This window comes from Bicyclus anynana, chromosome 14 (assembly GCF_947172395.1).
Source record: "Bicyclus anynana chromosome 14, ilBicAnyn1.1, whole genome shotgun sequence".
In the NCBI taxonomy this organism is placed as follows: domain Eukaryota; kingdom Metazoa; phylum Arthropoda; class Insecta; order Lepidoptera; family Nymphalidae; genus Bicyclus; species Bicyclus anynana.
In genome coordinates this window covers 12,889,883-12,917,046 of record NC_069096.1, presented here as the reverse complement: position 1 = coordinate 12,917,046, position 27,164 = coordinate 12,889,883, and the positions used below count along the sequence as shown (strand labels likewise).

Sequence of the window (27,164 nt, the reverse complement as noted above, 5' to 3'; positions counted from 1 at the left end):
TACGAACCGGATTCGAACCTACGCCTAATCTTAATCATCGATCAACTTAGGCTATATTTTAACCGCGGGGTACTCGTAATTAGGTGGTAATGGATGCCAGAGGCAGCGCGATATTTTTAAACGATAGATAGACACGCAGACAAACACACACACAATTTTGCATCTTAATAAGTACTTAAATGAATATTTTTTGTTAATACAACAAAACTATATACTCTATGTATGTAAACTATGTATGTTGTCTTATGTGGAACTATTTTTTAAGGTCAGCAAAAATCTCTGATGGAGGGCGTTGATCACTAAAATACAGTTTGTTTTTTTTTCATACAGTTTGTTCATACAGTTTGACCTTTTGTAGGATAACCGTCACGTTTTGTTTATGTACTGTTTAAAATAAAATCTTTTAAATCTTTTTAATTTATTATATAATTTATGAATATTATGAGCTCAAGTTCTGAAGGGCTGTAGAATCAGTTAGTTAAATAGTTGTCTCCTTTCTATACTTCGTCGCCAATTCATACAACTGCTTTTTGATGTCGGGATATCCTTCCAGCAGGTCTTGCCAATCTCTGAATCTCAAAAACACGATGTCTACCACCTGAAAAATACATTATTCAACCGACTTCAAATTTTTTTAATTTTTGTTACCTCATAACTTCGTCATTTATTAACCAATTCGAAAAACACTATTAAATTTGAAGGGTCTCTATGGGGATATCATTTCTTATTATGCCGATAAAAATATAGAAAGAAAGAAAATAATTTATTACTACATTATGCCACACATCACAATGTGATGTGTGGCATAATGTATGATATTTCAAAGTGTTAGCTTCGTTATGACTATACAAAATACACAATTTGTAAAACTTTTCTCGATAGTTTATTTTTTTGAAAAATACATGTTTTGCTCACATTTTGCTTTCAATCTCAGGAAAAGCAAACTTATTTTCTTAAATTTTTGTTTTGTATAGAAAATTAGGTATAATCTTAAACATGGCCATTTTGTTTTTCTTTATGTTGATTAATTTACTTGCAATTAGGTAAAAATGGTTTTGGCGCTCACGTCATAAAATTTGCGTCGCGCGTCAATTGCTCCGTGCTTTTCACTCACGTGAAAGTCATAATTCGGCGTCTGGTACGCGCTTTGAATTTTATCCACATCGTACCGACGCGCTGCGCGCTCTTAACAAGACATCTTTAGAGAATAGCCGTGCTTGGGTTCACGGGCTCTCCGTCTAATAGAATAGATATTAAAATATGTAACAAGCAAGTACGAACCGTGCGAGAAAAATACGTAAATTGGAACGGCGCATTTGGGAACAGCGCCGGAACTAAGCCGAAGTACCCATTCGTGTTTAAGATCGACACCATTTTTCTCTCACCACTAAAACATAAAAACGCAAGTTTAATGTTTTGACAATAGGGACCTTATCACCGAAATCAGTTAATCGATCAGTTACTTAGGAAAAGAAAAAAAATAATATAGATTAAAAAAGAATTCATAATTTTAATAGTTTATATTCAACCGAATAATAAAAATTATAATTATATTGAAGAAAAACAAGCTGACCTACACGGCACGGTAGTGTGTAACACATACACAAATAATAGTACAGGAATTACGTATCTCGAGATTTTTTAACCATCCAACCAACTTCTTCTGGCTTCTTGGGTTGGGAGCAACCCAACAAGCTTAACTTGAGTACACCGGAATGACCGACCAAAGGTCCTGGTTTCCTGGTTAAGGGACTACAAGGCTAAGGCAAAATAGGCAAACTAAACTTACTCTTTGTTAGTATACCACTTCTCAACTTCGCCTTCGTGAATGAAATGCATTAAAGACACAATGTCCCCTTCTTGGACTATTAATTTACCTAAAACATAAGATTCGAAGTAAAATGCAATATTAAATTATGTATACCTAAACATGACAAAACTTTTTTTAATGATAATTTTATTTCATCAAAATTTCAAGACCGTCTAATAAATTGTATCAACTTCTCAATATTATTAACACGTACTGTTTTATTTAATTAAATATCACGTGTCTCAATCGGTGAAGGAAAACATCGTGAGGAAACCTGCATACCAGAGAATTATCTTAATTCTCTGCGTGTGTGAAGTCTGCCAATCCGCATTGGGCCAGCGTGGTGGACTATTGGCCTAAGCCTTCTCATTCTGAGAGGAGACTCGAGCTCAGCAGTGAGCCGAATATGGGTTGATGACTGTTTTATTTATGGCTTCAAAGTTGATTTAATATCTATGTAAATAAATACAGGTTGCAAATAGATTTTTGGACGTCGAGAAACTTTTAATTAATACTTATTAAATCAAACTTTCTCCATAAAACAAAAACTCATAGCTTTTATGTAAGTTCAATGACAATTATTTATGAGCGAGTACCTACGTAGAAAACTACTGTCGTGTGTGATAAGCTGTTACTTGGAGCCCATCCATGATTGAGATAATTAACAACATGCAAGATGTCCAGTTCATATGCCACAATCAAGTGAATCCAAAAATCCGCTTATCCGCTCCCCTACTACCCGACACAATCTTAAAGAATACAGTAACAACTAATAAAATAAATTAATAAAAAAAAGAATCAAATAAACATACTCGTCGAATTGAGAACCTTATTTTTTAAAGTCGATTAATAAGAAAGATTTAATCAATAAAAATACGTTACAAGTATTCCCGATTTATTGAAAAATAATATTTTTAATTCGGCAGTATTATAACTATTATAACTCGCAGCCACCACGGAGAATAAACTACAGGGACAGGGACCACGGGGAATAAACTACAGGGACAGGGACAGGGACCACGGGAAAAAAACTACTGGGACTGGGACAGGGACAGGGACAGAGACCACGGGGAAAAAACTACAGGGACAGGGACAGGGACCACGGGGAAAAAACTACTGGGACTGGGACTGGGACAGGGACAGGGACAGGGACCACGGGGAAAAAACTACAGAGACAGGGACAGGGACAGGGACCACGGGGAAAAAACTACAGGGACAGGGACCACGGGGAATAAACTACAGGGACAGGGACAGGGACCACGGGGAATAAACCATAAGAAATATGAGTAGTTACCTGGGAAAATAACGACTCTCCGTAACCTGGCTACCAACTGTCGGTTAAAATACTCAGGTAAATCTCGAAAAATTGGAACAGTTTGCAGATGATGTATGTAAAGAGCACCCAAGAGATCTTCCCTGAGGCAATGATGAGCGTGTTGAGCTAACTCTGGTAGCCAATTACCTAAAAACATAATTCATCACAGCATCACATGAGTTTTGATTGATCGACTACAAATCTTTCAATTTCAATTCCTACTTAGTTGTGATATTTATCCTTTGAATTTCATTTCACACTACTTCTTTGAATGTTTTCACGAATTAGAAACCGCTTAGCTAACGGAAAGGCAAACACGACTCAACAATTCTATCCTATCCTACTAGTAGATATTATAAATGCGAAAGTTTGTATGGATGTTTGTTTGACGTTTGAATGTTTATTACTCTTTAACGGCTCTACTACTGAACCGAATAGCTAAAATTTTGAATGGAAATAGATTTTATTAACACATAGGCAACTTTCATCACGGAAATCCATCGTTCCCAAGGGATTTGTGAAAAACTAAATTTCACGCGGACGAAGTCGCGGGCGTCTGCTAGTGGGTAATAATTAAGACTTTGTCATTTAATGTACATAATCATGCCAAATTACAGCTTTCTAACACAGTAATACTAATAGTCTCGAAACCGCGGGCCGATTGATGGACAATGGACATTAGACATAGCGAAACTACAAGGGTCCCTTATTGACTACGGAATCCTAAAAATACGATAATACCTCGTTGCCTCTTCCACAACTGCTCAGTGTACTGTCGTACGGAGTCCAGCAACATTGGCGACAATCCGCTCCTATGCAAATAAGTGACGAGGTTGTTGACCTGGTAGTCATACGTGTACAGTTCACGTAACTTTGTGTACACGGCGCTGATCGCTATGCTCAGTATCCATATATCGGCCGGGTATATGATGAAGTTGATGAACAGCTTGTAGTAAATCTGCTTTAATGTCAGCGCCACTACCTGTAAGGATGATGCCTTATTAGTGCGTTGTGTTGCGTCGTTGAAACGTATCAATGTATGCGTTGTGTTGCGATGACGCAAGACGTCGCAGCGCAAGAGGACAACGCACGCCTAGTCAGTCTCAACAATACATAGAAAACAAATGAGCAAAATTAACGACGTTCAGTTAATTCAAAAATCGCCTTCTACGAGGCCACGCTATATTATCAAATAGGTAAAAGATAGTAAGTTTAACTATAAAATCAAAAAATTTAATAAAAAAAATTCAACTGACTACATAATACTTACCGACCAAACTAAAAAGCGAAAAATAACATCATATTATTTTCTACCCCCTGATCAATTTGAAGGCGGAGCTAACTCGATGACGTATTATTTAAAACGATGTAAAGATTTAGTTCGAAGAGCCGATGGACGTTGGGGTCCCAAAGTGCTGGAATGGCGACCCAGCACTAGTAAGCGCAGTGCTGGCCGACCTCCCACCAGGTGGACTGACAACATCAAGCGAGTCGCAGGGATTCGCTGGATGCAGGTGGCTCAGTATCGTGATGTCCCTACAAAACGCATATGTCCTGCAGTAGACGTCCATCGGCTGATATGATGATGAAAGATTTAGGTTTTAAGAAACGGGGAAAATTTAACATGACAGCGGGGAAAAAAAAAACATAGACTCGAAATGAGAACCTCCTCCTTTTTTTAAGTCGTTTAAATATATAGTAACAAGACTTACAATATCGATTTCTGTATGTGTATAGATAATTATGATATATATCATGGCCACCAGATAGTCTGCCGTCCAATACAAAGGAACTAGGAAACCAAACATGTTTTTGTTACCGCCGATATAATTTTTCGTCAACCGTGCGCATCCTGATAATAAAAACATAAAAAATATATACAGGAAGAAATTGTTTTCAGTACGGATATTTTTATAACTGTTCTTTAAATTGTTCTTTAAATTCTTGTTCTTTAAATCTATAAACGAACTGTTTGTAGATTTATGTTCTATTATTGATACAGAACCACGAAAAAAAATATCCGCACTAAAGTCCGAATCACCCTGTATAATTAGACACATAATAAGGCGAGGGTGTAAGGGAAGGCCAAGGTGAATTGTCCTGGATGAAATCCAAAACATTCTCAATAAAGACCAGGTCAGGAGTACCATAAACCGACGAACTTGTATGAAAGTTCGTGAAATTGATGAGAATGGAAGAAGCGAGGGTAGATTACAAGGATCGTAGAAATCGTATCGTATCGTAGAAAGTGGAAGGATGATGTCCCACTCCCACGTGGTTTGTGCAAAATATAATTTCATACGAACGGAGTTTCCTATAAAATGATTGATGAATAATGAATGAACGATGAATTTTGATAGAATACTTTACCGCCCTTTCTTGAATATGGTAAAGTCCACTCAGCATAATCGATAGTAGCATTTATATCCGGAGGAATCGGTGGGATGTCTAGAGGAAATTCTGAATCTAGAACGAGACAATAATGAGATTATTAATTACATTTTGAGAATATGACAGAGAAATATTTATTTATTTATATTAATAAAATTTAGATAATTATGATTTCTTTCTAACTTGGATCATCCCTTATAGACTACAAGCCCTTGAAAAAAAATAATACATGAATAACGTCTTGCGAGCCTTGACTGTCGATCCCTGTACCTACTGCGTTTACGGGTAAAGTAAGTGTGTACAAAAGGAATTACACGAATTCCGTACAATAATAAATTACCTATATTGCTTCTGCAATTATCGGCGAATTAAAAATTTGCACCAACTTCCGGCACCACCACAGGTGTGAACTAGGTGTTTCAACATTTATTTTTAATCGTCTTTGACTATATTACAAAGCCGCACAAGAATAATTAGTCGTAATTTGTCATTTGTACCTGAGAAATTCCATTCACTCACGTTCTCACCTGTACCGCTCAGAAATGACAGCATAGTGCTCAGAGTCATTTTCTGCTATAGTAACAGCCTTCTCAGCGTTATTCACGTTGGTTCAATTCACAGGTATTTTTTTCAGGGGCTGGTAGTCTATTAAAGTTACTTTTTGCTTAGTTAGGTAAAATTAAAACAAGGATAACAAAATGAGCCAGCGATACCAAACTTTCATGTATATAATTAGAAAGAAGAAAGAAAGAAAATGAATTTATTCAAGTCTAGGAGTTACAGTCAGTACCCTACCCTAATGACAGCTTGCCTGTCTGTAACCTTTAAAAAGAAAGGATGTACAGCTCAGCATATGCCGCATATGCAGGCCGGCAAGAGTGGTCGTTGCAACCAAGCTACGTTTAGTTGCTATAAGAGCCACTAGTTCTGTAATAATTGGTGACTCACCCGCCAGCCTAATGTCTGGTGGGTGAGTCACCAATACAGAATAAATTATTGCGCGGGCAGAATAACAAATGCAATAGCCCTACAATTGGTTGCTGTGATCGTGGTCGCAAAGCAGCAACCAAACCGTAGCTTTTGCGTCTTCAACCAATGGCTAGTTCGTGGTCGCCTAGTGTGCGAATACCCTTAGAAGATTTTAAAAGTGTATACCTCGACAAGCAACATAGATCCAACCACAAGTCATGCAATGAAGCAGAAGGATTATCAATACAAACTTCAATAATATAGGAGCTATCGTACTCTGTAAGAAAATATTAGGCATTTTTGTAATAAAGATAGAACTAAACCGGATTTCACATGGTGTCTAACTGAACCATATAATAGTACCTAGGTACTTACTATACGAATAAGTATTTTTTTTGTATTCTTTACAAGTTAGCCCTTCAAGAAGAAAACCGTTTGGGGTTCGATTCCCGGCTGGGCCGATTGAGGTTTTCTTAATGTGTCTAGGTCTGGCCGGTGGGAGGCTTTGGCCGTGGCTAGTTACCACCCTACCGACAAAAACGTACCCCCCAGCGATTTAGCGTTCCGGTACGATGTTGTGTAGAAACCGAAAGGGGTGTGGTTTTCATCCTCCTCCTAACGAGCTAGCCCGCTTCCATCTTAGATTGCATCATCACTTACTTATTTTATTGTAGTCAAGGGCTAACGTGTAAAGGATAAAAAAACCGCAATCGGCCCAGCCAGGGTTCGAACCCAAGACCTCCATTTCCAGCGTATACCACTGTGCCACGGAGGCCGTCAAAAAATATTCGCTTTTAGCTACCTCGTACAGGGCCAAGCCTACCTAATAGAGTGAGATGGGGCAAATGACTGATTTGCATCTACGTAATATGCTAGCCTTGTGCTCAGTGGATAACTTCTACCTGCGATTCGGAGGGCGTAGGTTCGAATCTGTTACGGGGCAGCACCTCCAACTTTTCAGTTAAGTATATGCATTGTAAGTAAATGAATATTACATGTCTCAAACGATAAAGGAAAAACATCGTGAGCTAACCTTTGTGTTAAGTCTGCCAATTTGCATTGAGCCAGCGTGGTGGACTATTAGAGTAACCATTGTCATTCTGAGAGAAGACTCGTGCAGTGAAGTGAAGTGAAGCGAATGTGGATTGTTATCTTATGTGCTACCAATGTTTACACTTACCTGAAATCCCTTGCAAAAATGTTTATGAAAATCATAGAGAAGCCGAAGCCTTAGCAAACGAAAAAGGGCGTAGTGTCTATTTCCAAAAGAGTAAGCTATCACTGGTATAATAAATGAAATAAGATCAACATAAGTTTGCCATTTTTTGAATATACGCCATTTTACAACTTTGTCTTCGCATCTTCCATACACAACGACGAGCTTAGTCTGTAAATCAATATTGAAATAGGTATAACAAATTAAAAAAAATTAAAGTTAATTTATTACATAGCCTCTTTTGTAATTTTTTGACGGCCTCCGAGCGCAGTAGTATGCGCGGTGGATTTACAAAACGGAGGTCCTGAGTTCAATCCCCGGCTGGGCTGATTGAGATTTTCTTAATTGGTCCAGGTGAGGCTTAGGCCGTGGCTAGTTACCACCCTATTGACAAAGACGTACCGCCAAGCGATTTAGCGTTCCGCTACAATATCGTGTAGAAACCGAAAAGAGGTGTGGATTTTCATCCTCCTCCTAACAAGTTAGTCCGCTTCCATCTTAGACTGCATCATCACTTACCATCAGGTGAGATTGTAAGTCAAGGGTTAACTAGTAGAAAAAAAAGGAAAGCAAATTTTGTTTACTTGGATGACATACATTTTTCAGTTATTTTGATTTAACTGAATCACATTCAAATAAAAAATAAATATGAATTTGGCAAATAAATAATGTAGCTTATTTATTAGGTTACAAACTTATAAAACTCAATGAATTGAGAACCTCCCCCTACTTTTGAAATCTGATATAAAAATGGTTATTCGGAATACAATACTTAGTGATAAGAGTAACTTGAAAAAAGCTTCAAACAGTTACAACCATTATGTAGATATTATTAGAATTCTCTTGTAATATTATGTATTATGTATGTCTATAATAAATATATATATAAATAAATTATAGAAGTAAAATTTTTGAGGTTATATCTTTGGATCTATACTGAACTGATTTTGAAAATTCTTTTACCCATAAATATCCACGTTATTTGTGAGTGTCGTAGGCAATTGTTTCCTGTATTCCCAAGTTTAACTCGCGCGAGTAGGTCTGCCATATAAAAAAATAAAGAATATTATAATTATGGCAGGTTTTAAACAAAGAAACTCCGTTCTTTAAAACGACATACGTTTAATGTCAAATAAAACCCACTATTACACAATATTAAACATATGAAACCGAACATTTACAGTAGAGTTAGGACATATGCGAGAAACAAACGCTACGGACTTCCCTGAGTACGTAAGGGAGCAAGCATAACCGCGCGTACGCATACTTCGATGGTTCGGATCGTACAGAAGGGTAGAGGCGGCGCCGCGGCGGGCGGCGGGCGTCGACATGAAGATAGAGACGCTCGCCCGCCGATCGGAGACGCCGCTCGGGTTTACGATAATAACCGAGTATAACTTATTACAGGCGCTATATAATCATATTTACAGAATAAAACTCAGTAGCTATGTGCAGCAAATGTACAACATCGAAGAGTAGCAGAAACACGAAGATGTCGGCATCGTAGTCTTCTGGCACGGTGACCAGGAACAACACTGCAAAGCTTGCTATCACAGGGCAGATCAGCCACGTCAAGTACAGCCAATGTGAGTACCAGCCTTGGGCTATCATACGTGTGCTCATCCACTGGAAAAATATATGTAAAATAATATGTTATTTAATATTTTTACAAGTGGTGTTAACATTCATTATTTATGTTATTGTTAAGGGGGTATCAATAGTAGGGTATTTGATGACTCGAGCCCAGTTGTTTGTGAGGCAGCGTAGACACCGTCACGCTGCCAGTGGCGTTAGTGATTTTATGCAAGAACGTTTTGTGCTATAATTATTGATAGTGTTTTTAGTTGTAATTATTGTTTATCATAAATTGTTTAGTATGGGCATGGAGATCATTTCGTGCAGAGAAGATGAGTGTTGATGCATTTTAAACCTACTCCCATGGTGACAAGTCCTGGGTCCTGCTCAAGGTATTTAATATAAGTCCATAAAGTAAGCCCCAGAAAGCTGGTTTTTGGGAAGTTTAATATAATTAGGAATATGGTTTTGAAGAGAGTTCATTCTACAGAGGAGATAATTTAGGTGGTTTAATTTGTAATTTGTCTTTTGTAATTGCCAAAAGATATAGAGAATATGATTGTTTATGAATCTATTATTTTGAACAGTTAGCACTGTCTTCAAAACATCATATTCCTAATTATAATTAACTCAGCAAATATTCGGCTCTCTGCAATCGAATGGTTCTCTCTGAAAATCGAAAATCGATGGTGTTTTGTGGTTCTCTGTCTATATTCTGTGACTTGCGTGGTGATAGTACCGACCTCATACCGACAGATATTGATTACCCATCATTATCATCAATATCATCATTATCAGCCGATGAACGACCATTGCTGGACATACGCTTCTTGTTTGAACAACCCCTGCAACCCGCTGGATTTCGGGTGTGTGTGTGAGTGGGGATCGAGCAATACTGTGCGTTTTGGTGCAGGGTAGCCATTCCAGCACCTTGAGACCCCAACGTCCATCGGTTTTTCAAACTATGTGTTCAGCCTCGCTCGCAGCTCGCCACATATTCTTATTTCTGATTAAATCACAGGTAATAATTCCAAGCATAGCTTCATCGTCTGCCAAGTTACTTTGAGCATTCTTATGAGACATAGTTAGCGAATAAGTTTATAGTCATGTTGATTAAATTAAAATAACAGTAGTGACTTGTTGATGCAATGTTTAGCCTATGTACATTCGGATTACGGCACTCTGGGTTGGTCAATGAAATTGTGACCATTTCTTTGTTCCAAAAACTATTTAGTAAGAAATATTTTTAGATTTTGGAAATGACGATATTACTTATCCATTCATGCCTCCAAAAGCACGTCTAGCACCCGATCTTTACTATTAACATCAGCTGATAGCGGTGACAGAGCCGTGAATAAAGAGCCGTGATAGCCCAGATGATATGACCTCTGCCTCCGATTCCGGATGGTGTGGGTTCGAATCCGGTCCGGAGCATGCACCTCCAACTTTTCAGTTGTGTGCATATTAAGACCGAAACCGAAAGGGGTGTGGATTTTCATCCTCCTCCTAAAAAGTTAGCCTGCTTCCATCTTAGATTGCATCATCACTTACCATCAGGTGAGATTGTAGTCAATGGCTAACTTGTAAAGAATAAACCCGCGTTATGAATCTGAGCAGCTCCCAGGAGCCTCTTAAGCCTCTTTAGTGAGTCGTTAAAAAGGTCTGATAATCATGACTCTTTTTTTGACATTTCCTTAACTTAAAAGACTTACAGGAAATTGAATAGACTTTTGGCCTCGCAGCAAATAGTCAACAGTATTGTAGGGGTTCTCAGTGACTACTTTCTCTACAGCCATATAGTCGTATTTAGATTGAGCATTTTGTGCAATGTTTTCTCTACCCTGAAGCAAGATTTTAGTTTTACTTTTCCGTCTTAACTAACTTTTGCGATCATTACTGTTTCATTGCAAAAATATACTTGTACATGTTGGATGCTGTGTACAATTATATTGTCTGCGGTTTAGTATTCATCGGTCATCTCTCTCTTCTTTATAGTCTATAGTTTGACGGCCGCCGTGGCGCAGTGGATTGCACGGTGGATTTACAAGTCAGAGGTCCTGGGTTCGATCCCCAGCTGGGCTGATTGAGGTTTCCTTAATTGGTCAAGGTCTGGCTGGTAAGAGGCTTCAGCCGTGGCTAGTTACCACCATACCGGTAAAGACGTACCGCCAAGCGATTTAGCGTTCCGGTACGATGTCTTGTTGAAACCAAATGGAGTGTGGATTTCCATTCTCTTCCTAACAAGTTAGCCCGCTTCCATTTTAGATTGCATCATCACTTACCATCAGGTGAGATTGTAGTCAAGGGCTAACTTGTGAAGAATAAAAAAAAATAGTCACGGCTTAATAATGTATTGTAATGATTCATGGTTAAATGTAAAAGTGTTTTAAAAAAGAAATAAATATCTTAAAACAGATAATGGCGTATTAAAGAAATCCTCCAACTGCCATAGTAAGAGTACATTGACTTACATTTACCATATCACCACATTAATTTAGTTATTTATATATTTATATATTTATAATAATGATTTTTATAAAGTGACCTCAACGAATGCCAAGTAAATGTATATATTTTTTTTATTTTAACCTTATCACCAATGATGTCTTGAAATTCTTTGATCGAAATCTGCAGAAGATCAGCATATTCATCAGAGACAGCAGAAATACGTAAGGGCCGAGCTGTCAAGCCATCTAATTGACCAAATATAGAACCCTGCAATAAGTCCAATAGATCATTATCTTTAAATTGGTGTTAACTGTTAACTTTAGACCAATGCCACAATCAAGCAAATCTATGTAACTTCAGGCTATTTCACGTAAGTTGAGAAAAATAAGCTACTTATTAGAAGCTTGCAAATTACTTCTTAGTACAGGTTCAGCATACGTAAACGTACGCAATAGATGTCGTCTATTTAGTAATAGTGGTATCTTACTGTGCCGTTTAGAAGCAATTAGTATTGCTTCTAACCTAGCCAAGAGCAAGCCCATTTAAAAAAAATATTAAAAAAATCAATAAAGTAAATAATATACCTTCGTCAGACGTGCTATTTTTTTTCCTTCTCTCTTAATTACAATCTTTCCACGATGCACAATAAAAACCCAAGGGTTTAAATCCATTTCTCTTGCGATAATCTCCCCAGGAAGAAAGTAAAGCTGGGTTGCAGCACTAGCAATCTCTCTTTCCAAACTTTCGCCGCCTTTTAACAACGTCTCAGTCGCTTCTACTGTTCTGATAAAAAGTCAAAAATCAAAACTAGTCACAATAAATCAGCCTATTGATTGTTACAAGCACCGTGTGTGTGTGTGTAAGTGTATAAGTGTGTATGTTTGTTCCTCGTTTTCGCTACGGCTACTGAAGCGATTTGGCTGAAATTTATAATGGAAATAGGTTTTAATCTGGATTAATACATAGGCTACATTTCATTCCGGAAAATCCATGGTTCCTGCGGCATTTGTGAAATAGTGAATTCTACGCGGACGAAGTTGCAGGCGATTTTTAAATTAAATATCCATTTGATTTCAAAATACCCATACATAAATTTTTTTTCGCTGTGTAATAAGTACTTGTATCTACATACAGTAAATTAAGACCATGTCATACTTTTTTAATTATTTACTTACTTTTTAAAGAAATAGTAAGTCAAGTCCTGTTTAAATATAACACCAAGACGTTCGTTCATCAAACTCTGTATATTTATGCCCTTCGTTCTGTAAATAAGTAAACTTCATTAGCCTTCTTTTTAAACGTAGATTAAAATTTTAACCTCAAATTTATTCAAAGTAAAGTGAACTTTAAACTGTAGCGATTAGATTCACTTACTTTACTTACTTCTCGTAGTTCGAAGAATATTGAGGTCTAAATAACAATTCATATTTAAGAATAAGGAATTTATGGTTATGAATAAAGGAATATTAATTAAGACATTCGTTCTGTATGCATAAGTTAATTCATCATCATCATTATCAACCCATATTCGGCTCACTGTTGAGCTCGAGTTTCCTGTCATGATGAGAGCCAATAGTCCACTACGCTGGTCCAATGCGGATTGGCAGACTTCACATACAGCGTCATAAGTTCATACCATTTTGTATGGGGCGTTTTTCAGGGATCCGCGGCAGCGCCGCAAATCTGACCCTTTAAATCCCTGTAGCTCCGAAAGTAATGATCGCAGATACCTTGTTACTTTTACAAAATTGCTTTACTATTAGCGTACTCTTAATTAATATACATTGTAAAAAACTGTCATCGTCCCTATTATCCTACGTACGTAATCCTCAGTGGGCGAGCTCGACTCGCACTTGTCCGGTTTTTAGTTATGTCATTTATTAGGTTAGGTTTTTGTTTATTTATCAAAAATTAAAGACAGTAGATGGACCATAAAAGTCACAAACTGGAAAGGTCCACCTGGAAAGAGAAGCGTCGGCAGACCAACTAAAACTTGTGGGCTGATGACATCATTATCAAAACAGGGCGAGAATGGATGTCTCTCGCAAAAGATAGAGATTACTGGAAGAAGAAAGAGGAGGCCTTCACCCAAACGGGATCCACATCACAAGAAGATAACTAACCATACTAACATTAGAATTAATATATAGATATATAATTATAATTTAAACTAACACTACGTTTGAAATGTAAATTGATGTGGAAATAAAAGGCTTTATTATTATTATTATTATTATTATTATTGTTTATTTACTTTTGTTGTGTGGTCTTTAGGGATAATATAAAGATAATCAAAAAGTACTCACCTAAACCACCAATATCTAAAATGGGAAACAGCGAGAGTTATGACATTCTTGTCGACTAGTTCCGCTTTGAGGAACCTTCGCAGTTGATTTACACTGTGTTGGAATATTGTGTTCCCCCGATAGTTCAACACCAACAAAGTTAGAGTGTAACAAATAATATACCTGGAAGTAAGGGGAATTAAAAAATAACTTATTTAAATATTAAATATAAGCAGGCGTTTATTTGTGGAAGTTCATCATGAATAGATAAAAATTTTCAAAAATTCAAAATTCATTTATTTCAAATACGCTCAGATGACACGTCAGTTGACTATTTGTAAAGATCCTACCACCGGTTCGGAAGGCAGGTTCTGCTGAGAAGATACCGGCAAGAAACAGTTGCTCTTTTGAAATGAAAAAATTTACAATTGATAACAATTACAATTTCTTATAGTTTTACTTCCCGTGTGAAGGTGGAAGCTGATCCAATGGCTTCCTATTTATTTCCTATCATCCGCGAAGAGCCGACGAACCCATGCGACAACGTCACCCAGGTCCGACAAAATGCTCTCTACGTACGTTTCACCCTGAACCGGAGCATCCTCGGGAGACGTAGACTCTACAACTGTACAGTATGTTCTATCTATCTACAACTATATGGTTCCGTATAAACTATTTAGTATAGTTGCCTATGTACCTTCGGATCACGAGTTTCTGGGTTCGAATCCTGAGTCGAGCTAAATTGGATACTGAGTTCATTTTTGTTGTAAGATTGAAATTTTCATTTTCAATTCTCAGCCCGGAGTTGGGAAGTGGTGGTGGTGAAGCCGGTCGTCCCGGTCATAATCAACATCGGATGGCTGACGTTAAAGAAACATTATCGCCCTAAGCCTGCAAAACCAAATTGGAGCAGCATGGTGGGTCTACGCTCCAGATTCCCTATCCTACCAGGAGGGAGGCCTGGTCCTATAGTTGGCCATTAAAATAAGCTGTTTATGATGAAGGGAATTAAAATACGTCAACATCTGATAACATTCGGAAAGCAGGTTCTCTGTAGAACCAGTTTCCAAACCGATGGTAGAATCTCTACGAATAATCCAACTTGACGTTTTACTTGTCATAAATAAGTTTAGTAGAACTTCTGGTTATTAATTATTCTTGTACATCATATCCGTTGCTAAGGTCTACTAAATAATCTCATAGCACTATAAATAGATTATGTAAATTTTTGTAATGACCCTGACACCTGGAGAATATTATACCATTTCAAACAAAAAGACATTTTCCAAAAAATATATTAAAAAATTAAAAGTTCAGACAAATAGTAAAATTAAAATTCCTGTTTTGAAGTCGAGAACAAATTTGTTCCTTACCAGAACATAAATCCAATCATAAGAAGCATAATTCCAACGCTTAAACCATTAATGCGGTCTATTTGAAATTTTCCAAGGTTAAATCTCATAAAAGCACTTTGAGCTAAATTTAAGCTTTCTGCATATACCTAAAAACATACATACAGCCGAACATAGAACCTCCTCCTTTTTGGAAGTCGGTTAAAAAATTTATGTACTTATAATTCAGCCCTACTCGTTATGTACTGTTTACCAACAAACAAATTAAAAATGCGGATATAAATCGCTAAACCTTTAAACCTAATAATTATAATTAATTGTTTCTTAAATAGTTCGATTAATAAGCTTAGAACAATTAGATATACGAGTAGTTAATATATTTTGCATAACATTTTATATACAATACATATTATATATTGAAATTATAAATACTTAAATAAACAATTTAAAATAATAAATTATGAAATGATATGCGTTTTCTACCTTCATTTCTAATTTGTTTGTTGGTAAACAGTACAATCGAGTAGGTCTGTAGTAATTGTAGTAGGTAAGAAAAGTAACTCATAAACGTTATAATAACTTAAATAAACCTACTGATAACTAAAAATTAATCAATCAAATATATTTTTTATTAAACAATACAATTGCAGATCCAAAAATCAAGTTATATTTAACTAGGTACACACGGCTTTCACGAGTTTCGAGTTTCGAATTCACCGCTATCTTTCTCATTCTATAGTATCGTGTTAAACAGAGAGAGTTAGAGGTAAATTCGAATCTCGCACTTGCGAGTTATATGAATATCGTTACAGAATAGCCTAGCTGTACTAGCATTATGGACAACTACATTATAGTTTTCTATTTTTCTTTGATGACTTCAATGAAAATCATGGAAAAGGCAAGCACGTTCTATCTTAGACTCATTGTTTTTAAATTTTCCATCAAGCAACATGATTGTAATTTAGTCCTACTTCCTACTAATATTATAAACGCGAAAGTTTGTATGGATGTATGTTTGAATGTATGTTTGGATGTTTGTTACTCTTTAACGCCGCAACTACTGAACCGATTTGGCTGAAGTTTGAAACGAAGATAATACCCGGTATTAACACGCAGGCTACCCGAAAATTAAATTTTATTTTAATTTTATCCCGAAAAATCCATGTTTATTGCGAGATTTGTGAAAAACTGAATTCCACGTGGACGAAGTCGCGGGCGTCTGCTAGTTAAAATATATTTACCAGAAAAAAAAAAACTTAATTATGATAAAGGATTAAATTGCCTTAAAGCACTACTATTGTAAGAAGAAGATAATAATTAGAGATGGGCCGAGTACTCGGTTGATACTCGGTACTCGGCGTACTCGGCGGATTTTTTGATACTCGTACTCGGCCGAATTACTCGGTCGTTGAATGCCGAGTATACCTTGTATACGAAAAGCATTATTTAGGTACATATAATTAAAACAACAGTGTTAATCAAAAAGTATTTATTAGTCATTTAGAAAATCTTTGAAAATCTCAATTAAATTTAAATAAAATTAAAATAAAAGATTTAAAAGAGCAACTGTTAAGTTTCCCGTCGCTCTTCTCAACAGAAGACTGCGCCTTCTGAGCTGGTGGTAGAGTCACTACAAATAGTCAAACTTGACGTTTCAAAAGTGCTTGTAAACTAAGCCTACTTGAAACAATTTTGAATTGAATTGAATTGAATTAATACTTGTTCACGCGCGAGAAATGGGAATTTGATTGAACCGAGTTACTCGGCCGAGTACTCGGTTGAAAAAAATTTGAACCGAGTAAAACTCGGTACTCGTTATTCGGCAAAAGTGTTACTCGGCGCATCTCTAATAATAATCAAGAAGTCAATGACCTACCATATGCAACTCCTGCACCGTAGGCGGGTCGCTCAGCGGGAAATAGTTGGGCAACCAGCAGTGATTGAGCCGCTGCATGCCCACCAACGTGGTAGTGGAGTCCCAGTCGAACGAGATGCAATGGCTGACGAAGAAATGGCCGGCGCCAAGCATTACTAACAATGTTACCACAAACCACTTGATGATCTATAAAGTTGAAATATTTTAATTTTATATAAATTAGAAGTATAATTTGGCTTAGTTTTTTTTTTATTCTTTTCAAGTGACTATAATCTCACCTGATGGAAAGTGATGATGCAGTCTAAGATGGAAGCGGGTTAACTTGTTAGGAGGAGGATGAAAATCAAGCGCTATGTACGATTCCAAAAAAAATTAATTCGTACAAAGCACAGATTAAGGATAATAGGCAGATAGAGCATACGGAACATAACGGTATCGCAGCCGTTCCACATACAAATTCAAAAACGAATACATTCTCGAATCAGTAGGACACGAAGCGTCGTCAGTAATTTTCAATAATATTCAAGAAAAAACGAAATGTTATATTTTTAAATATTTTAAAACTGTTCACAAAAACTAAAGAAATGAAATGAAGTATTTTTTATAGGTAAAATATATTGATTATTAGTCTAATAAAATATTAATTTACATAATTATTATTAGTGTTAAATCTTTATTATTAAAATAAAAAATATGAAAAAAGTTTGGTTATGCGGATGTCAAGGAGATGCGTGGCGTTTGTTTTTTTAATAAGTTTCACCGGCTTCACCACGCTGCTTGTAAAGACTCATTCTGGATCATTGTTTATTCTGTGATATAAAGGTACTAAAAAAAAGTTACGATAATGAACAATATACTCGTATATGTGCTTTCGAAGAAAAAGTGTCAACTAGCCCATTTTCCTTCAGGCTAGGTAATTTGGAAGAGATCACTATCAGTAATAAGATTGTCTTTTGTTCCAAGTGTTAACATTTTGTGTTCATCATTTTTGTTGCTATAAAGTTATTTAAATTAAATTTAAATATACAAACCATTAGAAATGCAAAATTGACGTTCGGCATGTCCGCCATATAATTAAAATAGCCGATAAAAAGATATAGATGCGCGAACTTGCTGAAAGTGTTGATGAGCAACGCTTGGTTCCCTGTGATCGGTTCCGTGATAAATTGATTGATCATGTCCGGCCAAGGCAAACAGCCCACGAGATCGCAGACAAAGCCTCGACTGATGTAACGCCTGGTGCGCTGATGGACATTCGTTATCAGTAACCCACGGGCGTCGTAATAACCAAGCTGAAAATACACAAATTATATTGTTAGGCCTCATTCGCACGAGAGTCAAAAAAGCGATGCGTTAAAACCCAGCGTCGCGAGTACGGCGGATAGTATGAAGTTGAATGAAGCTCTATTTCTAATGCCCAAAATTGAAAATGCAACACTGCTCGATAAAAGGCGCGGTGTTTTAAAAACGTTGTCATATTAACATATACTTGAGAATACATTTGTTGTATTTAAACGCTTTTTAAAGTTCGTTAAAAAAATCTCGTGCGAATGAGGGCTTAAAGGAGGTTTTTTAAAATATTGAATGATGGTATGAATAAGACGGAATTTGGTGAATTTTTTGGCTTCAGTTATTTGAGCATAATAATACCTAAAAAAATTCTTCTGCCAATAAAACAATGCCGAGTTGTGTGTTCTGCTGGCCTATTGACTATTTTGGTCTTTATTATCAACCGATTAAAATAAACAACTATATCAAATAAAGAGAAGAAAGAAAATGAAATGTAATACTAACGAATATCTTGAAAAAAATGTCCAATATGACGGTAAGATCACAAACATTTCCGACTAATACAAATGGATATCTGTAAATTGCTCCACTGCCACCTTCAAAATATTTTTTATTAATTAATAATATGACTCACTATTTGTACATACTATTTGTACATACTTATTTATTTACTTGAAAATATTTTATCTATAAAAATAATATAAATTCAACACCAACTCTTGAGTTTTGCTTTAGAAATTGCCTGTTTTAAATTTTGTTTTATATACGTGTTAAGCTGAAATTAACTCGGTAATTTCATTTACGTAAATTTAATTTACATGCTTAGAGATATGCCGACTAGTCGACCAATATCGTAGTCCGCGATTAGTCGGCAAAGAGCGCCGACTATTTGGCTTATGTTTTTGTTATGATTAAATTTTAATTGAACTCTTTGACTTCAACGAACATCACAATTGCTTGGAAAAGTTACTAATATTTTCTTGATTGCTCGGTCACATCAGCAAGCAGAAGTCTTTCATAGCAAAAGTAACTTCTTTAAATACGAAATTTTTGAATTGAGGTTGGTCATTAAAATATTTATATTCACTTCATTTCTGTACGAGTATCAGTTTCAGTCAAGTTTCACACACTATAATTTTTATCAGCATTCTTTTCACCGATGCTCTTTATTTACCTCTCGTTCATTCCAAGGTAATTCTATGGATTATTTTTAAACCGTATAAGCCTTAACTTGCTCGGCATTCAATACACGTGGCGTTCGCGACTTACGCTGAAATCAGCTGTACCTAAACAAAGCTTTATGGAAATTCCCATAACCGTGATTAGCTTGGCCGACTAGTCGGCCTCTTTGAAACCGACTAGTCAGCTAGTCGGCCAAAGTCATAATCGACACATCTCTAGTGTTTACATTAACTTTATTATGGTTTAATAATAACCTTGTAGTGAAGCACACGTTATTGATATAATTACGAGCACAGCCCGAAACGGCATCCAGTAGTGCATAAACCTGAAAATAAATCAAGATAATCCATAATTAGCTATAATTTGTCTTAACGCAAAAGTAATAAATAAAATAAATAATAAATAAATATACTTAAACAATACACATCACTATCTAGCCCCAAAGTAAGCATACAGAGTAGCTTGTGTTGTGGGTGCTAAGATAGTTGATATTATAATATTAATATACAATTGAAAGTGAATTTAATGAAAATTCCTTTACCAATAAAAGGCCACGTTATTTTGAGTGTCATAGGGTGTTTTATTCTGTCTATTTCTCGTATTCCCACGGAAACGGGAACTAAACAGGTGTAACTGTGGGGTGTCTGCTAGTCTATACTAATATTATAAAGAGAAAATTGATTGCTAGTTTGTTTTTTTGTTAGCATTAGCTATAACTAAGGAACTGTTTTGAAAAACCTTATGTAATGCACGAAAATACCGACAAAGATTCCCCACACCATGGGATAGACGATAAAAAATTCATCCTCACTTTGCATGTAGGGAAGGAACCCCAATTTTCAAATTTACTTTTTACCACTTTATAGACGTACCTAATTATTATACATACCCATACAAAATTTCATTTTTCTAGTTTTAACAGACTCTGATGGCGAATCTATAAGGGTTACTTGTGGACTACGGAACCCTAATACTCATCATAAACAATACCTTGAATGTGGATCTATCCAAGCGCCACCACTAATGTAACTGTATAATTTCTTCGGTTCCTTTCTATTTTCGTTTTCTTCAGTTGTACTCGTAGATGCAATGTACTCTGAGCCTCTTCTTTTTGCATGAAATATACTCTTCCTTAGCACTAATTTGTACTGAAATAGTATATATGAACTGATTTTGATAACATTTTGTGTTTCCTTAAATATTTTTTTAGAATGAATTTCCTCCTACTGACATGAAAAGAGATATTTTTAAGTGTTGAGCACACGTGATATATAGTGGATATGACCTCTGCCTCCGATTCCGGAGGGTGTGGGTTCGAATCTGGTCCGGGGCATGCACTTAAGAAATTAAATATCACGTGTCTCAAACGGTGAAGGAAAACATCGCGAGGAAACCTGCATACCAGGATTTTTTTTAATTCTCTGCATGTGTGACGACTGCCAATCCACATTGGGCCAGCGAGGTGGACTATTGGCCTAACCCCTTTCATTTGAGAGGCTGAATATGGGTTGATAACGAACGAATAAGCATCTCTGTGTGTTATAATATCTCTCTGGTGTAGTCACAAGCCATCATAATTTTACTTACAGTTGTATGCTTTTCAACATAATCCTGGACTATTTTACGCACGTCTGTGGATAATTCGTCTACGGCGGTTTGATAATACGACCATTCGTGCGGAAAACGTTTAATGGTCTCTATAAAGTCTTTAGTTGGTATGTACAATATCTGAAAAATTTAATTAAATCTAAAGGTAATTATGATGATTAAAGGTAACATTCGATTCTTGGTGACTGCTTCTCGCGACCGTGACCGAGTCGTACGACCCACTGCTTAGTATGAATTTATATGGAGCACTAAACAAATCCCAAGACTGTGTCGCGCGACCGCCTTTGTTTAGTGCTCCATATAAATTAACAATAAGCAATGGGTCGTACGACCCGGTCGCGATCGCGAGTAGCCGTCGCCAAGAACCGAATGTTACCTTTAATCATCATAATTTAGCCTATTTTAACGACTTACAGTACCAGCAAGCTTATTCACTATCTTTGACGTATGCTAGTTGACATACACGAAATTGAGATTCTATGTAAAAATGTCATCCGGTGCTTACTGGTGGGTATCACACAATTGGTAAATGAGATTTTGTCAAGTGATTTGATATTTATTCTAATAGGCTGATAATAAATACCAAAATAGTGAATAGGCTAGCTGTCCTCTTTTAAAGATTTTTGTTGTTGTTTGTTGCAGAAGTCTGCCAATCCGCATTGGGCCAGCGTGGTGGACTAATAGGCCTAAACCCTCTCATTCTAAGAGAAGATTCGTGTTCAGCAGTGAGCCGAATATGGGTTGATAATGATTGAGATAATTAATAATTAAATACATACTTCGCATTCTGACATTGTCGTAAGTGTTTTAAGGGATACACAACCAAAAAACACCCCAAGAGCAGACAGGAATTCACCGGGATATAACGTCTTTCTTAATAATTCACCCTTCTCATTTGGATATTCACACATTATAGAGCCCTTGAAATAAAGAGGAATAGCTACTTAATAATATATATCGATTCTTAAATAAATTTCAAAGTTTTAACAATCTAACTCACCTGTATGATATACGAGATATTTTTCAAATTTAAACCAAAAACAATTAAAGATGAATTTTTTGGCAATACCAAAAACTTAGATTTGAACGCTAACTCCCTTATAAGTGAAAGATCTGCATAAATAAATGCTCGAGATTCTTTAATTACTTTCACAGCAATTTCACCGTGCACTTTCCAATAAATGTCATAAGGTTCACTCCTTAAAAGATTCGGCTGCATGATATCCATGCCATGGTAATATTTCCAATGACACAGTAAATATCTATTCAAGCGTTTCAACAGATCGGGATGAATTTTATGATGATTATAATGACTCTTTATATTAGCCACTAAATATTGATAGTTTGTTATCTCTCGATATTTCAAATACAGTGAACCGACTAAATTCGCTTCGCAAAATACACATACAATGAATGCCATATAGCTTATAATAATAGCTACATACATGTCCATCAAAGTATTTGGAAGGTATTCGTAAAATATAAATTCCAAAGTCCATGCTAACACCACGTAGAAAGGAGAAACACGTTCGAAGTCACATTGATCTTCAGGTGAGTCGCGCTTACAGAATACTTCGCCATAAAAATAAGACGTGCTTATCTTATCATCGTTACGGTCAATCATGAGCAATAAGTAACTGACGATGTAAACAAAGGCATAATGCACCAACACAATTTTGTAGCAGGCATCGTACAGTGGATCTGTTTTGGCATCCCAATTTGGAAACAATACGTAAACTTTGATCAAACGATTGAACTGACAAGCGAAATAATATTCAGGCACACCAGTTATCACAGCTAAATCCTCGAGCCAAACTGTTGACAACACGTCTAAAGCGAATTTCGGGCTCTTACATCGAGTAAACATTACTGAAGCAAAATTGTTTGTTATATTTTCATGTCTCACTATAGACGTCAGAAGAGATACACAAATATCAAATATGTAAACACAATTTACCCAAAACTGGAAAAATTTAAACCACATCGGAATATTCTGTCTCGTTATGTACGGTGGATAGAGTATCAAAACTAAAAAAACTGTTGTTGTAACGATTGTATTCCAGATACGACCGAATGATGATTCTGGTACAAATATCCAAGGGAATTTCACGTTCGCAAACAGTGATTTTGTCTGGAGTTGAATGTCGCTGCACAGCACTAACTGGCCAATATATTTAGCGCAATGATATACTACTTCTTCTCCTGGTATTTCGCATTTTTTATTTTCATTTTTTGTCGATTTCGTTTTCCAAACAGAAACGGCATCTAAAATCTCCCACCACCGTTTCTTGACCCACGCTATGCCTTCATCTTCAGTTCTATCTAAACCTCGAACGAGTTGTTTACATGAGTGCAATATTTTGGCATGCTTGATTCTCTCTTTAGTCAGTTCCATTACCATGCGACGATCTTCTGGATATTTATGTAAGGAGTTCAAAATATCAATACGTTCGATGTATAACACTTCGCAATATGTTAGACATCGTACGGTCGACGCTTTCTTCTTGTAAGGAAGATAGAAACTGATGTCACCAAAAATTGTGCCACTTGTCACAGAAATTAATGGTGTGGTACCATCGTCAGCAGAGATCACCTGAACTATTCCAGCTTTGATATAATACAAATGAGAATGGCAATGAGGTCCTGCGTAAAATTTTTCACCTGGCATCTTGTAATCTATGTGAATATAATCACACAGCCATCGTTTAAACGACGATGACGTATTCCTCAGTGTTGGACTGTGATAAAACACAGGCCAAACAAGATCATGCTTGATATCTAATCTCAAGTTCCTCGGCAGCTCTGATATGACATCGGGGATTTCAGTGATTCCATTTCTTTTTTTCCACAACAAATCATAAAACTTCTGTACATCTTTGTAAGCGTTTGGTGTGGCGTTACGCCGATGAGTTTCTTCTACTATCCTCGTAACTTCTGGGTAAAACGAGCACCTTTTCCGTAACCTCAACAAGGCCTCCGCTACCATCTTTGGAAATACTATAAATTTGACCAAAAGAGATCCAGAAATCATTAAGGTGCCCAGTAGGACGTATTCCGAAAGGGTTGCTGGTTTTATTTCATCATACTGCTTGTTTACTATGTAAGATAACGTAATAGATACTCCATATACATATGTGCAGTAGTTATGGTCGGTTTCATTTAACTACAATAAGAAACATTAATATTATCAAATGATCTGATAAAAATAAATCTAATTGAAATTACAGTCGCTTGTTTGTCTGATCGTTTGCTTCTGTTATGAGAGTTACGAAATTCGTCTATGAAGGTAGTAAAATTTAAATGAGATTAACTGATATTAAAAAGCTTTAGATTGGTTTTAATTAAATAAATAATGTGTGAAAGAAGTTAGTAATTATTCAAATCACATTAATATCCTGACAATTTATTTTTAATTTAAAAATTTGTTGGGAAAATGAAGTCGACGAAAATGTGTTCGGCTATTCAGGGGTAGGTACTAATTCTGGTATCCAAGCAAGCTTATTCACTATCTTTGACGTATGCTAGTTGATATTATAAGTAAAACTGTCATCCGGTGCTTACTGGTGATGTCACACAGTAGGTAAATGACATTTTGTCAATAGATTTGATGTTTATTTTAATAGGTTGATAATAAAGACCAATATAGTGAATATACCAGCAGGGCTGTTCTGGAAGGATCTTGCCAGGTTTGGTTGAGCGGGGAGAATGACTAGACTAAAGAAGGGGAGTGTTAACTTGTTTAACCATTAATCCTACATCCATCGGTTACAAGTCCGGGACTTCGCTCAAGTTTATTCTCTACTACTCGAGGGTTTATAGGTTACGTTCTCGATGAGAAATGTTACACCTGATAGGTATCATTTTCAAAATCAATTTTAGTTTTAACCCGTCTTTAACAATATTATATACGACTAACTTTATGTACAACATGAATCCGCCAATCATAGAGCCCATTCAGACAGCTTTTGCAAAGACCACGCATTGTAAGCAACAGTAAAAAGCTGGCAATACAGTTGAGGCCAATCGCCAACATTATGGTATACCCACAAACAATCCGTATGTAATTGTGTGTTGTTATTAGTGAAAAACTATCTGCAACTCTGTATATACTGCAAAAAAAGACAAAATGGTGAGATCTGTATGGCGAGAGAATAGAAAAAGGGATAATTTTTAAGTCTCTATAGTATTATTATCTATGTAAATAAAAAAATATACATATTAAAACATTACCAAACGTCTGCAAATGCTTCATGTTAAAAATTTTTATTAAAAATTCCGTCCAAACCATACATTTTTCATAAAAGGAGGAGGTTCTACGTTCGGCTGTATGTATGTTTTTTAATGACTAAATACATTGGAGTCATACTCATCAGTTCTGTAAGGGCTTTGGATAAAGAAGAACAAAATATAAGACATTTTAAAAGATTAGCAGAATAGTAAATAAGAACTCACATAACAAACTCCGTAAATGAAAGTATGTTTGGATAAAACTCAGCCGGCTCACAAGATTCATCCGATACAAGTCGGTAGAAAGGAATCAGAGATATTATATCGAGCAACAGTAGAAAGGCTGACTTTGGCAAATGTTCCCGTCTCATAGCTTCGTCCGTGACTTGCCTATAAATACGAAAAACATCTGCTACAAATATAATAATAAGATTTGGATAAGTTATAAATAAATATTATCAAATGATTTCTTGATTAGGTACCTATACACTCCGCGAAAGAGGTTTTATATGGCACCGAAAATCAGTGCTGCATACTTTTTTATAGTAACAAAATACAGAGTTGTGGTCTTTTTCTAAATTATGCCCCACATCGCAAGGGATTTTTAGCCGATTTCAATAAAAGGAGGATTTATATTTTTTACTGCTTCCACTGTTTCATTGGTTGCACCACCTAACTATAAATTATATACTAGAGGACGTCCGCGACTTCTCGCGTCCGCGTGAAAACCTACCCCTACGCTACCCTAACTTAAGTATCATATGTCCGTCTCGTGGTTCTAAGCTCAGTCCAGCAGTTCTTCAGTTATAAAGTTTTAACCTAAGTATCCTATGTCCGTTTCCAGGTTTAAAGCTACCTCTCCACCAATTTTCAGTCAAATCGGTCCAGCCGTTCTTGAGTTATAAATATTGTAACCAACACGATTTTCAGTTATATAAATAGATATGGAATAAAGATATATAGATAGATTGTGGCATGACAAACATATGCATAAATATATCTTTTCATTTTCTTGTCAGGCTATAACTAGGTATAATATGACAAACCTGTGAAGTATGTGAAGAAATGTGTCCACACCATAAATGGGGTCACAGATGTACAAATATAGAATTTTTATCCAAACCAAAAATGGCACGTAGTCCATGGTATTCCAACAATACACGATTGGATAAACTGACTGAATTGGTCCCTGTAAAACATTAACACGAAAATAGTTAAATTTGTAATGCTAAGCAGCAAAGTTGATTTTTACTACAAGTGCGAGTATTGAATGCCGAGGAAGGAATAAGTAATAATTAAACCACATAATTCTAAGATTAAACCACTAGAGAACCAAGTGAGATCAGCGGCTATACAGCTGGTACTTTATAATTGTGTTAATTTTTAAATCAAGAATACTAGGTATATTAAATTTATTTACACATACAAACTTTCGCGTTTATATTATTATAAGGATTAGTAGGATACCAGGATGGTTTTTATGATGACCATTGTAACAACGACACTGTTGAATACGGGATTGAAAGGCAGGAAGATCAAATTGCTCCATCTAATATTAGTTTCTTCTGAATCACTTTCTTCTTCGTCGTCTAGATTATCTTGGATTTCATCACCGCGCAT

The 27,164-nt window shown here is 36.1% G+C and overlaps 1 protein-coding gene across 1 annotated transcript; it reads right to left on the bottom strand.

Moving 5' to 3' along the window:
* Positions 1-322: 322 nt before the first annotated feature.
* LOC112050590 (uncharacterized) lies at positions 323-27,164 on the bottom strand. The gene is made up of 29 exons (XM_052885552.1): positions 27,012-27,164; positions 26,591-26,733; positions 25,770-25,934; positions 25,234-25,426; positions 22,318-24,480; positions 22,097-22,237; positions 21,297-21,437; positions 20,700-20,857; positions 19,964-20,034; positions 19,032-19,123; positions 18,269-18,529; positions 17,238-17,423; positions 15,383-15,510; positions 14,031-14,192; positions 12,900-12,986; positions 12,309-12,507; positions 11,866-11,991; positions 10,989-11,117; positions 9,130-9,327; positions 7,666-7,872; positions 6,672-6,762; positions 5,496-5,591; positions 4,838-4,977; positions 3,867-4,107; positions 3,105-3,272; positions 1,790-1,877; positions 1,282-1,387; positions 490-598; positions 323-357 (listed from the first exon to the last, which is right to left on the bottom strand). Exons 1-29 carry the CDS (start codon positions 27,162-27,164, stop codon positions 323-325), a joined length of 6,177 nt encoding a protein of 2,058 aa, XP_052741512.1.